This window comes from Mesoplodon densirostris, chromosome 10 (assembly GCF_025265405.1).
Source record: "Mesoplodon densirostris isolate mMesDen1 chromosome 10, mMesDen1 primary haplotype, whole genome shotgun sequence".
NCBI classification, from domain to species: Eukaryota; Metazoa; Chordata; class Mammalia; order Artiodactyla; family Ziphiidae; genus Mesoplodon; species Mesoplodon densirostris.
The window spans coordinates 92,629,189-92,642,469 of record NC_082670.1 but is presented as its reverse complement, the minus strand read 5'-3'; the positions used below and the strand labels follow the sequence as shown (position 1 = coordinate 92,642,469).

The 13,281-nt window shown below is 45.8% G+C and overlaps 1 protein-coding gene across 2 annotated transcripts in view; it reads left to right on the top strand.

Moving 5' to 3' along the window:
* Window positions 1-5,414, top strand: part of PDZRN3 (PDZ domain containing ring finger 3) — a 252,345-nt gene extending 246,931 nt beyond the window's left edge. For both annotated transcript variants that reach the window (XM_060109656.1, XM_060109657.1), the window contains 3 exons: window positions 691-792; window positions 2,071-2,187; window positions 2,903-5,414. In XM_060109656.1, the coding sequence (XP_059965639.1) occupies window positions 691-792; window positions 2,071-2,187; window positions 2,903-4,468 (1,785 nt within the window). In that variant the 3' untranslated portion in view covers window positions 4,469-5,414. The remainder of the gene's footprint in view (window positions 1-690; window positions 793-2,070; window positions 2,188-2,902) is intronic.
* Window positions 5,415-13,281: the final 7,867 nt, after the last annotated feature.

Here is a 13,281-nt window from a genome sequence, read left to right as displayed (position 1 = left end):
TGCCCGTTCCTTCACTGGCATAGAGAGTCAAGGGCAGGCTCCCCTTCCAGCTCTGTGGGACCATTGCTGTGTACCCTGGAGCTGAGACCTCCAGACCAGCAGAGCTCGAAGGTGCCAGGACAGGAAGCCAAAATCCTGCCAGAGAGCGATCAGGTGTGATGGTGAGAGACCCCCCCCCCCTCCCTCTTGACCTCCTGTCCCACCTTAAAACATTAAAGTGTGAAACTGGGAACAGAGAACACTGCATCATTCCAGCACGTTCACGTACAACGCCCATCGCTGCTTTTTTCTCCGATATGATCTGAAAATTAGCTGTAGTCATGCTTTAGTATATTCCATTTAGACTCCTGCCTGGGTATATTTAATTACGTGTCATTAAATTGCTTAGATGTTTTCCCTCTTCACAACGCTGTGATTTTTCTCAGGGCTGCCTTTTGGAGTCCCAGCTACTTCTGTTCACATAGCCTCCTCCTGGGCACTACCCCCAGGGAGGCTGTCATGTAGACCAGAGACACTGCATCAGTTTGAGCAAGGCCTTTCCTTCTGAAAACCAGCGTATTCTTTTCAAGCTGCCTGGAAGTTCTCTGTTCCAGCTGTGAGTGGTGACAGATGCAGGCCTGCAACAGTGCAGAATGATTCTGCACAACTTACTCAGGCTACTTGTCCACCCCTCCACCTTTTTCTTTTTAGATTAACGGGATAGAGGTACAGAACCGCGAAGAGGCCGTGGCTCTTCTAACCAGTGAAGACAACAAGAACTTTTCCTTGCTCATTGCAAGGCCCGAACTCCAGGTGAGTCAGCTTCCGGCACAATGAAGCTGGGTCTGTAGTTCTAAAATCAGTAACAGAGTCTAACAACGTCCCTGGCCCTGCAGAACACTGCCCACGTATCGAATCTGAACTTGAAGGTACTCCGTACCCCAGAAAGGTAATCTGAGTTGCTCAGACTTGCAATCTGTTTCCCGTTTTGACCTTCTAGGGAGTGTGCTGACATCCACCCTGGCATTTACATGGCGGGCCCTGCACGTTTGTTAACGCAGGGAGCGAAATGAAGGAAAAGAGGAGGGAACATAAGGGCATGGAAAACAGCCAGGGTCATGCCCGTCAACATGTTTGACTTCCCGGGACCTGACCAGTTTCTGTGTGGGTCTCATTTACAACTGCAGAGTGTTAAGGAACGTACAGCATGATGATTATAGTTAATAAACTTCAGGTGTTCTCATCACCCAAAAAATAGTAACTGTGAGATAGTTACTTGATTGGTAATTATTTCACTATGTATATATGCACATCAAATCATTGTGACGTACATGTGCCACGTAGTACAGTTTTTACTGTAAAAAAAGGAAAGAAACTTTGGTCAGCAGACTTTTGCTTAAAGGGCCAAAGAAAAAGTATGATGGGCTTTGGGAGCTGTGTATATGGTCTCTGGTGCCGCTGCAGTGCAGAAGCAGCCGCAGACAATACGTCAACAAAGGGGCTTAGCTGTGTTCCAATTACACTGTTTTTAAACAAACAAAAATAGGCCACAGGCCAGATCTGGCCCACGGGTGGTCCATGTCAGACCCCTGAGTGGTCTGCTTTTTTACGGGCACGAGAGAGAAGAGCCTGATAAAAGTGATAGGCCTTGCCCGAGACTAACAAACGGCTAGGTTAGTAGAGCTACCTTTTCCTTTTTTGTCAGAACTCTTTCTGTACTGTAAGTGCCTTCTCTTGGGGGTCTGCTAAACTTGTGTGTGGGCCTTCAAGCAGAAGAGCAGGCAGGGCTACTCAGTGGCCTCCTTCACTGAAAGGAGCTAACCTGGGGGAAAGCGCTTCCCCCTCTAACAGTAAAACAGCAGACCACAGCCCTGTCCCCCGACGGGTAGGGTGGGAGCTGTCTTCACCGTGAGCAGGGGCTAGTCGTCTGTCGTAGAGCAAAACGACAGGCAGCCTGCATTTCGATGACCCCTGGAGGGGGCCCCAGAAGTATTTCTCCCAGGGTTACTGTCCTTTCTTAAAAATAAATATATAAAATGAAAGCGAAAGGAGCCTCAGCTGACGCATGTGTGGGCGGCTGCCTCTCCCCAGCTGGACGAGGGTTGGATGGACGACGACAGAAACGACTTTCTGGATGACCTGCACATGGACATGCTGGAGGAGCAGCACCACCAGGCCATGCAGTTCACCGCCGGCGTGCTGCAGCAGGTACCACCCCCCACCAGCCCCACCGCCCTGCCAGCAGCAGGGAAGACCAGCCCCACACCTCCCTCGGGATGCCGAAGACCCTGAGCAACCCAGCTGCCGCCGGGAAGACGGCCAGCAAACTAACTAAGTGCTTTTCTGTTCGCCCGAGTGAAAGGCAAGCCCGTAGTTGCCCTGACCACGAGAGTGCCGTGTGGCTTATAAAAGCAAAAGCAGTAATGCCCGGGTGCCCCTGACCTTCTGATACTCGTTTCGAAACCAAACCCCCCTGTGCCGGCATTAATGTATCGCTAGATCCGAGAAAGAAAAAGTCATGTTTTCAAAAGCAAAGCGATTCCCTCTGTTTAACCTGAGCTGCTTGGCACCCTTTCCGTGCCCCTTCTATGCCACCACCATTGCCAGAGATACCCTAACTACTAATCGAGGGCCTTCGGAGCTAAAAGGACATCATCTGTGCCTCCTGCTTCCCGTGCGTGCACAGGGGTCCTCGAATGGCTGGACTCACTCAGTGAGGTAAGGTGACTATCGTCCTCCTTTCCCAGGTGCAGAAACTGAGGCCGAGAAGGAGGTTCAGTGGCTCCCCCAGGTCAGGCTGACCGGGTAGTTAACCCGTAGCTAATTCCCAGGCCCCCCCGCTCCTACAGGAAGAGTCACACCTGGGAACTGCACCTCCGGCGTCCCTCACTGTGCCCGTGTGTTCTTGTTTTCTGTCGTGTAGAAGAAGCACGAGGAAGACGGGGGAACCACAGACACAGCCACCATCCTGTCCAACCAGCACGAGAAGGACAGCGGCGTGGGCCGGACGGACGAGAGCACGCGCAATGACGAGAGCTCAGAGCAGGAGAACAACGGCGACGACGCCCCCGCGGCCTCCCCGCCGCTGGCCGGGCAGAGGAAGCTCACGTGCAGCCAGGACACCCTGGGCAGCGGCGACCTGCCCTTCAGCAACGAGTCCTTCATCTCGGCCGACTGTGCCGACGCCGACTACTACCTGGGCATCCCGGTGGACGAGTGCGAGCGCTTCCGCGAGCTGCTGGAGCTCAAGTGCCAGGTGAAGAGTGCCAGCCCCTACGGCCTGTACTACCCGGGCAGCCCCCTGGACGCCAGCAAGAGCGACCCGGAGAGCGTGGACAAGGAGCTGGAGCTGCTGAACGAGGAGCTGCGCAGCATCGAGCTGGAGTGCCTCAGCATCGTGCGCGCGCACAAGATGCAGCAGCTCAAGGAGCAGTACCGCGAGCCCTGGATGCTGCACAACAGCGGCTTCCGCAACTACAACACCAGCGTTGACGTGCGCAGGCGCGAGCTCTCGGACATCACCGAGCTCCCCGAGAAGTCCGACAAAGACAGCTCGAGCGCCTACAATACCGGCGAGAGCTGCCGGAGCACCCCGCTCACCTTGGAGATGTCCCCCGACAACTCCCTGAGGCGAGCGGCCGAGGGCATCGGCGGTCCCGGCATCGAAGGCGCTGTGGGGACCACCGAGGCGTACGGGCCATCCCCAAGGAATCTGCTCTCCATCACGGAAGATCCCGAAGTGGGCTCCCCAGACTACAGCCCTTCCCCTGAAGAGCTGGACCCCAGCCAGGCCCTGGAGGGCAAGGAGAGGAAACCCAGCGACGGCAGCCCCACCCCCAGCCAGAAGCTGGGCGGCGGCTCGTACCTGTCGCCCTTCCCGCACTCCCCCTACAAACACGCCCACATCCCGGCGCACGCGCAGCATTACCAGAGCTACATGCAGCTAATCCAGCAGAAGTCGGCCGTGGAGTACGCGCAAAGCCAGATGAGCCTGGTGAGCATGTGCAAGGACCTGAACTCGGCCAACCAGTCGGAGCCGAGAATGGAGTGGAAAGTGAAGATCCGGAGCGACGGGACGCGCTACATCACCAAGCGGCCGGTGCGGGATCGCCTGCTGCGGGAGCGCGCGCTGAAGATCCGCGAGGAGCGCAGCGGCATGACCACGGACGACGATGCGGTGAGCGAGCTGAAGATGGGGCGGTACTGGAGCAAGGAGGAGAGGAAGCAGCACGTGGTGAAGGCCAAGGAGCAGAGGCGGAGGCGCGAGTTCATGATGCAGAGCCGGCTAGACTGCCTGAAGGAGCAGCAAGGGGCCGACGACAGGAAGGAGATGAACATCCTGGAACTCAGCCACAAAAAGATGATGAAGAAGAGGAATAAAAAGATATTTGATAACTGGATGACGATCCAAGAACTCTTAACCCACGGCACGAAATCTCCAGACGGCACTAGAGTATACAATTCGTTCCTATCGGTGACTACTGTATAATTTTCACTTCTGCGGTATGTACATAAGAGAGAACGCTACCGTTGAGGTAGCAATTCCTGCCTCGTTCAATGCGGCAAGCTTTTGTATATAAGATAAATAGCGTCATCATGTTTATAGTCGAAATCAGCGAGCCCTACCCACTCACTCTGGGTGTCGTCTTAGCTCTATTTTAAGCGGAGAAAAACCACCCGTAACTGTCTTGGAAGGCAATATTAGCAAAACACAGAGCTTTTTTTTCAAATAGCAGTGGTACTTTTTATACTCGTTACTACCTTTTACATGAAGTTTTTAAATTTCAAAAAGATCTTTTATTAAGCATACCTTCACAGAATAATTTGTTTACACACTATATTCATATACGAAAGTTAAACACACTTTTTTTTTTTTTGCCTGCCGAAAACTCAGATACGACTGCCAGTATCTATTTTTAATGGAACCCTACCTTATAATATGTGAGTGACCGTTTAACATTAGGTCAAAGCTTCAGCTCCAAAAACCACCGAACTGTGGTTCACGAGGTATACTACACATAACCAAACCAGCGGTGTTTGTTTGTTTAGAATTGGGATACGCATTTAAACATTCTTCTCCTGGTTAAAGTTTCCAAGAGAGTGTAAAGGTTTTTAACAGAAGGCAAACTATAACGCAGCTTCGTGGAAGTTTAAAGCATGTTTGCAGCTACTGCAACCTGTTGGAGGACTTTGCATGTACAGGAAAGTTGTGGATGGAGTCGGTTTGTGGAATTTTAAGTGCTCACTGTAGTAAACCTTTGCTTTGTAGATTCAAAGGGACAGACTTTTACGAGCAAATTCAGAGAACCATGGTTAGTTCTAAACAGTAAGTAAAATGAAGTTAAAATAAATTATTATTTTCTATTTGATATGTTTTGAAGTGATTCCTCATTTTGCAGTGGTGCCTATAAAATAAAAGCCTTTTGCAGGGTGTATTTTTTTTCCTTCATTGTATTACCTGCTGCCTCGGAAGAATTCGAGCGTTTCAGATCATCCACTACCTTCATTCTGCCTGGAATCCAAAGACAGGTCTGTTTGGTAGGAAAAAAGAAAAGCAATCAAACTCACCGTTGAATCTAGCATTCGAATGACTGTCTTGCAGAAAGCCTCAACTTGTCCCACGATGCTATACACTGGAATAACTGAGCAAGTTTATCAACCAAGCTCGTGTTCACAACGAAACCCCTTTGGTTTACTGCTTGTCAGTAATATGTAACATCTCTGAGTAGCTAGGCCCAACTTTCCATTTCTAAGATGCATCTGCAAAAACCACAATATTTGCATAGAACAGCAAGGGTCACCAAAGTGGGTGGGCTTCAAAACTGGTATCTTTCACGCCGCAACAACCCACAGAATCCCAAATACTGAATTCACTACGAATTGTTCCCCGATTATAGTGTTCACACAGATGTCAGCTATAATGTCTACTAAAAAGACATACGTACGTACATACATACATACATACATACATACATACATACGCAAATGAACGAATGACTGGGATTACGAAGGGTATCATTTTCATTTGCCATGATGCCAGACATCTGGTTTTCTCACTGAAATTTGGATTGAAGTGGCCAGGTGTTTAGGTATCTGAGACTTAGATTCCTCCAACACACCCTGTTCAAACCCATATTCCTCCCTTGCGGCCAACATCTTAAGACTAGTCATTAGTAGTCATACTTCCATTAGAACAAACAATGTAGATATGACACCAATATATTTATTCCTCACTATTAAGATATCTGTTCATAACCTCTTCCAGACCAGGCATCGCGAAGATAATTACACCTGCTACCTTAGTGTTTGCAAAAGGTGGACTGTTAGCACCATGGTTTTCCAATACTCTCCAAGTTCAACTCCAAAAAAATTGGATCCTTGGCTCCCAGGAGCAGCACCCCATCTCCAGCTCTCTTAACCTCACACCCTTTCTTGCTAGTTAATGTGTCACCGAGAACCAACACCAGTCAGATGAATTACAAATTGCAGCAAGACATACACAGGTTGGGTATAAGACTAAGTGCGTGGGTTTCTTTGGAGAAATAGCCTTCCTGCCTTGTGTGTTCTCATTAAAGGCCAGAGGAGTGTACGTGGCCACAAGAGCAAAGAGCTCCCACCTAAACAATTCTGTACCATCAGACTGAAGTTGAGGGGTTTCTAATCAGGGCTGGCTCCCCAGGTGCCTCTGGATTTAGGGGTCAGCCTGTGCCCCGTGTGAAAAAGTGGAGGGAAATAAAAAGTAACATACATTCTAATCCCAATTCCGTACCCTTCAATTCCAACTTATTTTTTCAATCACTTTTTCATATGGATACACTTGGTCCTAATCTGCAATATCATATGAGGTTTCCCAAACCGAATTTAGCAAATCAACTCCTAAAAGGAGTCAGAAGGGACCTGAGAAATCATTTGATCAATGATCAATGAGCAGGAGACTCAAGGAGACAAATGTGGCTGCTTAATGAACAAACTGGGATTTGAATTCAGAGCCCAACACCCGTTCCCATAGCCCTTATGGCCACTCCCACAGGGGAAAGGTCGCTGTCAAGTGCACAGTTAACTGGAACGTATTCAGTCCTGTGCCCTCAACCAAAATATAAACACAGCTCACCAGTGGATGCCCTGGAGTGAACATCAGCCAGGAGACCTGAAGTGCCTCCGAGCACAGGCATTTCCAAGCTGCTGGGCGAGTTGAGGGATTTTCCTGGTTAACGGTGACAAGAGACGACGTACAACTTCTGCCCTCCCAGATATGAAACCGTAGTTCCCACGTAAACAGAATGTCCCCTGTAGCCAACAGGGATTTCTACCACCACAGCTGCTTACACTGTTTCATTCCCTTGGCCCATTTAAGAACGTGATGGAAGCTATGGATTCTCCCCACAGAAAAATATACGTATAATACACAACACAAAAAAATTTGCATGTAATTTTGGAGGCTTTCTGTGCCCCCAAAGTCCATTCATGGACCTCTTCTAAAGGTACAAAAATCTCAAGTTTAGACCAACTGAACTTGATAGCTCTGTATTTTTCACACTATTTTTAGGTGCATTTTATAGCACTCTTTGATTTCAATGACCATTTTAAATATCAAGGAGTACATTTTCCCCCATTAGATCCATATTAAAGCAATTAAAATTCAACAAACCACGGATACCTGTACTCTTCCAGTCGTGCTAACAGTCGTTTCTCCCATGATTAAACAGATTTCCGAACTACGACGAGGAAAGAGTCCCGAGGCTCCATAACAGCCAGTCCACTGGATGGATGACAACTTTATTCCTAAAATATAAAGGGAAAGAAATGAAAATTTATTTATCATCCAGTGCTACACTTTCCAGTACAGTAGCCACTGGCCACAGCTGGCTATTAAACACTTAAAGTATGGTTAGTCTAAATTGAACTGTTCTGAGAAAATGGATTTCAAAGACTTAGGGCTCCAAAAAGAGATGACGTCAACTATTTCAAGAATTCTATGCATGTTGAAATGTTAATACTTTGCATATCTTGGATTAAATAATTATACTTCATTTCACCTTTTTTACTTTTTAAGGTGGTTACTAGAAACATTTAAATCACAGATGTGACTCACATTTTATTTCTGTTGGATAGCACCAATACAGAGACCATCAGGCATGGGTGTGCAAAACACGGGATCTCACGATCTCACCAAATCCATAGGGCAGTTCTGCCAGGCAAATGGCCTTATCACCAGTTCACATTCAGACTAAGAACCTGGTCCAGATGAGTGTAGAGATGTGCTTTGAATTTGCATCCGCCTGATGCCAAACCCTTTACCTTTCCCAACTCTGCCCCCACGGGCTTCTCAAGCAGTGACTCTTAAAGTCCATTTGGGTTATGCTACTCTTTGTAACCTAGTGATGATTACAATCAAAGAAACTGCTTCAAAGTGGCAGGCATTTCAGTCAGTTCCCTTTTGAGTTTTAAGTGACAAAATATCCTAACACTCCTGGCTAAAGCATACGACAATGTATAAAAATCTAGGAACTGGGGGCACTAATGAAGCTTTTCATCTTCTAAATGAAAACAGGAGACTCCAAAAACAAGAACCACAAATGTGACGACGTAGGACTACACATTGCCTAGGGAATGAGTCGGAGAACTCATTAGGATTGTAAACTAAAGTATGAAAATTAACCAAATAATTATCTAGTTGTAGCCTTAGCGGTAGGTTACAGGTCACTTGTTAGCAAGATTGCCCAGAACCAAGGAAGCAAACACAATTCTGCCAGAAGCAACTGCAACTCCCACTTTTATTTCTGTTTCCCAGTTGTTTTAAGCACACTAGGATTTCTGCGGAGCATCAACTAATTAAAAAGAAATCATTAAAACGGAGATGAGATGCAAGAATTCTCACGGCAACCACTGTACTCTTCAATTTTGATTAAATGTGAATTCCCGAAAGCAGCTAGAAAACAAAGTGTGGTTCTTTGGGTTTCATTCAGATGGGTTTTTCTGCTTACATGATCCACTTTCCTTTAGCTTCCAGTTTCAACTAATCCTAAAAGGGCACCGTCCGTGGGGGCATGTGCTTTGCCTATAATGAACGTGGTTTTGCCTTTCAATGGCAGAACGCTGACCTCATGCACTCAGCATCTTTTTAAAATGAGAAATGAGGAATTAATGATCCTTACTTGAATTGGGGCTATTGCAAACTTAAACTTGCTTACCAATGCAGTGATTCTTGTCAAAAGCCCAATGAAACTCCCTAGATGTCTGAGTCTCTCGAAAACACATTAGGATTATGTTGACTCGTGCGTTCATTCCTCCTCCTCAGCTGCCAGTCCAGACGTTATGGGTCTGATTTAGCAGTTTTAGCTCTGAAGAATCATGATCACCTCTGTGCTCTAGGCACTGTGTCAGAAGCCAGCATGGATTTGTTCAGACAGGAGTTTTTGTGCCCACTGTGTTCAGGGCCATGAGTTCTCATGGAGCGTGAGTCTAGTGGGAAAGAAAATAAAAATCCAGTTGTCACACAAATACTTTTAAAATGTCAACAAGGTTAGAGCGGGAGAGGGGACGACGGACAGGAGAGCTAGTGCCACGGATTTCACAGAGGGTCTCTCACAAGAGTCATGGTTGAGCTGAGAGCCAGTGGATGAATGTGAGTTAACTAGGAAAAGACAGAAGCGATATTCCAGGCAACGCAAACAGCACGTGCAAAGGCCCTGTGGTGGGAGAGACATGGTTTATTTAAAACTAACCAAAAAGACAGCCAGTGTGGCTTGAGCTCATAAAGCACTGGAAAAGAGAATGGTATGTAGTAAGAGTGGGGAGACAGGAGAGAACCAAACACTTGACCATAAATCCCTATTCAATATGGCTAACACTTATGGAGCACCTAATATGTGCTAGAAACTACACTAAATGTTTTACATGTACTAACTTGCTTAACCTTAAATAGCCTGTGAGATGGGTGGGTTTATTATCCTTGTTTTGCAGATAAGAAAACAAAGAAGACTTAGGGAAGCAACTCATTCAAAGTGAAAGAGCTGTACAGGCTAAGGGGCAAAGTGAGACCACTTCTTTGTACCCACACTTCATCACTAGGCTGGGAAGTAGCATCTCCATGACAGGGGCTCATGGGTTTTCACTCTGGGAGAGGTTCATACCTAACTGACTGTTTCTTAGCTCAAGCTACCCTAACAAAATACCACAGGCTGAGTGGCTTAAACAACAGCAATTTATTTCTCACTTCCAGTCTGGAGGCTGGAAGTCTAAGGTCAGGGTGCCGGTATGGCTGGGTTGTGGTGACCCCTCTCTTTCTGGCTTGTAGATGGCTGTCTTCTTGCTAGGTCCTCACACGGCAGAGAGAGAGAAAGCTCTGGTCTCTCTCTCTTCTTTCACAGACACTAATCCCATCATGGGGGGCCCACCCTCATGACCTCATCTAAAACTAATTAACTCCCCATGGTCCCACCTCCAAATACCATCACATTTGAGGGTTAGGGCTTCAACACATGACTTTGGGGGCACACAACATTTCGTCGTTAAGAGTCTGGATAACCTGCCACCCTTTTCATCCTCTGCCTTTTTCCAGCCCAAGGATAAATCTGTTTATAACCACGTTGCTTCCCATTTCTATGCCACGACAGGTTAGATAAGCTTAATAAGCTTAGTCAATTCACTTCTACAAAGTGCAAATTGGCTTCTGGCTAGAACATGTTTCTCCATCCAGGGCTCCATTTGCCATCACCTGTCATGCACACACAGACCAGGAGCTTAGACAAAAAGTGAGTTTCCTCCTCCCTTCCTTTCCAGCTAAAGCTTTTCCTACCAGTTTTTACCACCATCCAGAGGAGAAGTACCTGATCTGATGAAATGGTCTCATCACATGCATAATGAAGAAGGAAATTTCGTTTCAGGGCCACACAGCTTCTCTAAGTAGGCAGGCTCCTGAAACACTCTCCTGAATGGTCCCCTGCTGTATAAACTAATGTCGATGACTCCTGTCAAAGATGGAGGCTTTCCAGCCCCTGCTGCCACCCAATCAGCTCTTCCTGCCTTCATAAATGATCTCCAAAGTGCCGTAAGCAGAGGACACAAGGTCCCAAAGGCCCATCCACCTCCAGAAAGAAGTTTCTCGGTGCCAATGAACTGGGAGCATAGAGGGGCTGAATAAATCCTAATTACATACGATTTAAGCTTTTCCATTTTCTGAGAAGCAGGGTGTTTGAGGCAAGGAATGTTGACTTTGCAAATGCCTAACATTTACCCAGAATGAACAAACAAAACCTGCCCATTTGGTTTTTGAGTTGAGTCTTAGGGACAAGGGGTATTGGGGGCTGATGGAAAAATGAGCTTCTAAGAACCCCCTTCAGTCTGACCTGAGCCCTGTTGCCAGTATGTATGGACTTTGTTTCCTTAAGTACATGGGCATGCCCGCTTGCTGGATTCCAAGCCAACATTTTAAGCGGTACTTCCACGGGGAGACTCATACATGACCAATTTTTAGCTGAGTTTTAAATCTTCTGGCTCTTGTTGACCCAGCCTTTCCAGGAATGTGACCTGTTTCTATTTTCCACTCCATTAACCCTTTTGCTTTTCCCTCCTCCTTACCAGAATCACTTCTTTAATACCTACCTTATGTACCATGATCTCATTTTCCTTATGAGCAACAAGCACAATTTATAAGCCAGGCTTGGAAGTCATTCCTTCATTTAGCATCAAGTGTAATTCCAAAGGAAGTATATACTTTGGTGTGTAGTTTTACATTTTATAACAAGGCCAAATATTAACTGTGTTTCTTAAAACCCACGAGAGCTCAGTGAATCCTCATCCTATATAAAGAGAAAAGACCTGCAAGTGTAATAGATCCACTACCAGACTCAATGAGCATGTTCAAGGACCACAGGGTAAGCCAGGACACCTGCCTCTCAAAGTAACGCCTTGGGAGATGTGAGCAATCAAAACTCCGTAGCAATCAGCCAGTAACTCATATTATACCAAAATGCTTCAGTGTTATTTATTTTTTAACAAAGAGACGCGTGTAAAGTGCCAAAGAAAGCAGAAAATTTTGCATATCATTCAGGGGATTCACAGAAGCTATGTATCAGTACGATCTTAAGCAAAGATGTGATAAATGTTGACTTGATCTCCTAGTCCAAAAAAACCTCAGGTCACCTTCATGAGCTTGGACTTGGCAGTGGATTCTCAGATATGATACCAAATGCATGAACAACAAAAGAAAAATAGACAAATTGGACTTTATCAAAACTTAAAACTTTGTACACCAAAGGACATTATTAAGAACGTGAAAAGACAACCTACAGAATGGGAGAAAGGATGTGCACATCATCTATGTGATAAATGTTACTGTCTATAATACATAAAGAACTCCAGTCATGTTGGATAGGGGCCCACCTTAATCCAACTCATCAATAAAAAGATAACCCAATTTAAAAATGGGCAAAGGACTTCAGGTGACACTTCTCCACAGAAGATATACAGCTGACCAATATGCACATGAAACAATGCTCAACATCAGTAATCATTAGGGAAATACAAATCAAAATCATAACAAGAAACTACCTCACATCAACTAAGAGGGCTGCTATCAGAAAAACAGAAAATAACAAGTGTTGGAAAGGAGGAGAGAAACTGGAACCCTTGTACATTGTTGGTGAAAATGTAAAAATGCTACAGCAGCTCTGGAAAACAGTTTGGTGGTTTCTCAAAAATTAAATGTAGAATTACCGTATGATCCAGTCATTTCACTTCCTGGCATAAACCCAGAAGAACTGAAAGCAGGGACTCGAAAAGATATTTGTAAACTAATGTTCATAGTAGCATTATTCCCAACAGCCAAAAGATGGAAACAACATGAGTATCCATCAAGAGCTAAACAAAATGTGGTATAAACATACAGTGGAATATTATTCAGTTATAAAAAAAAAGCAATGAAGTTCTGATACACATCACAACATGGATGAACCCCTAAAACATTAAGTGAAACAAGCCAGACAAAAAGGGACAGATATTGTATCACTCAAGTTATATAAAATATCTAGAAGAGGCAAATTCATAGAGACAGAAACGTAAGTGGTTACCAGCGGCTGGGGGGCAGAGAAATGCAGAATTACTGCTTAATGGGTACAGAGTTTCTGTTTAGAGTGATGAAAAAGATTTGGAAACAGGTAATGGTGATAGTTGCACAACAGTGTGAATGTACTTAATGCACTGAATTGTGCACCTATAAATGATTAAAATGGCAAATTTTATGATATATATTCATATATAGGTATATACATATGTATATAAATAATCACAATTAAAAAATAA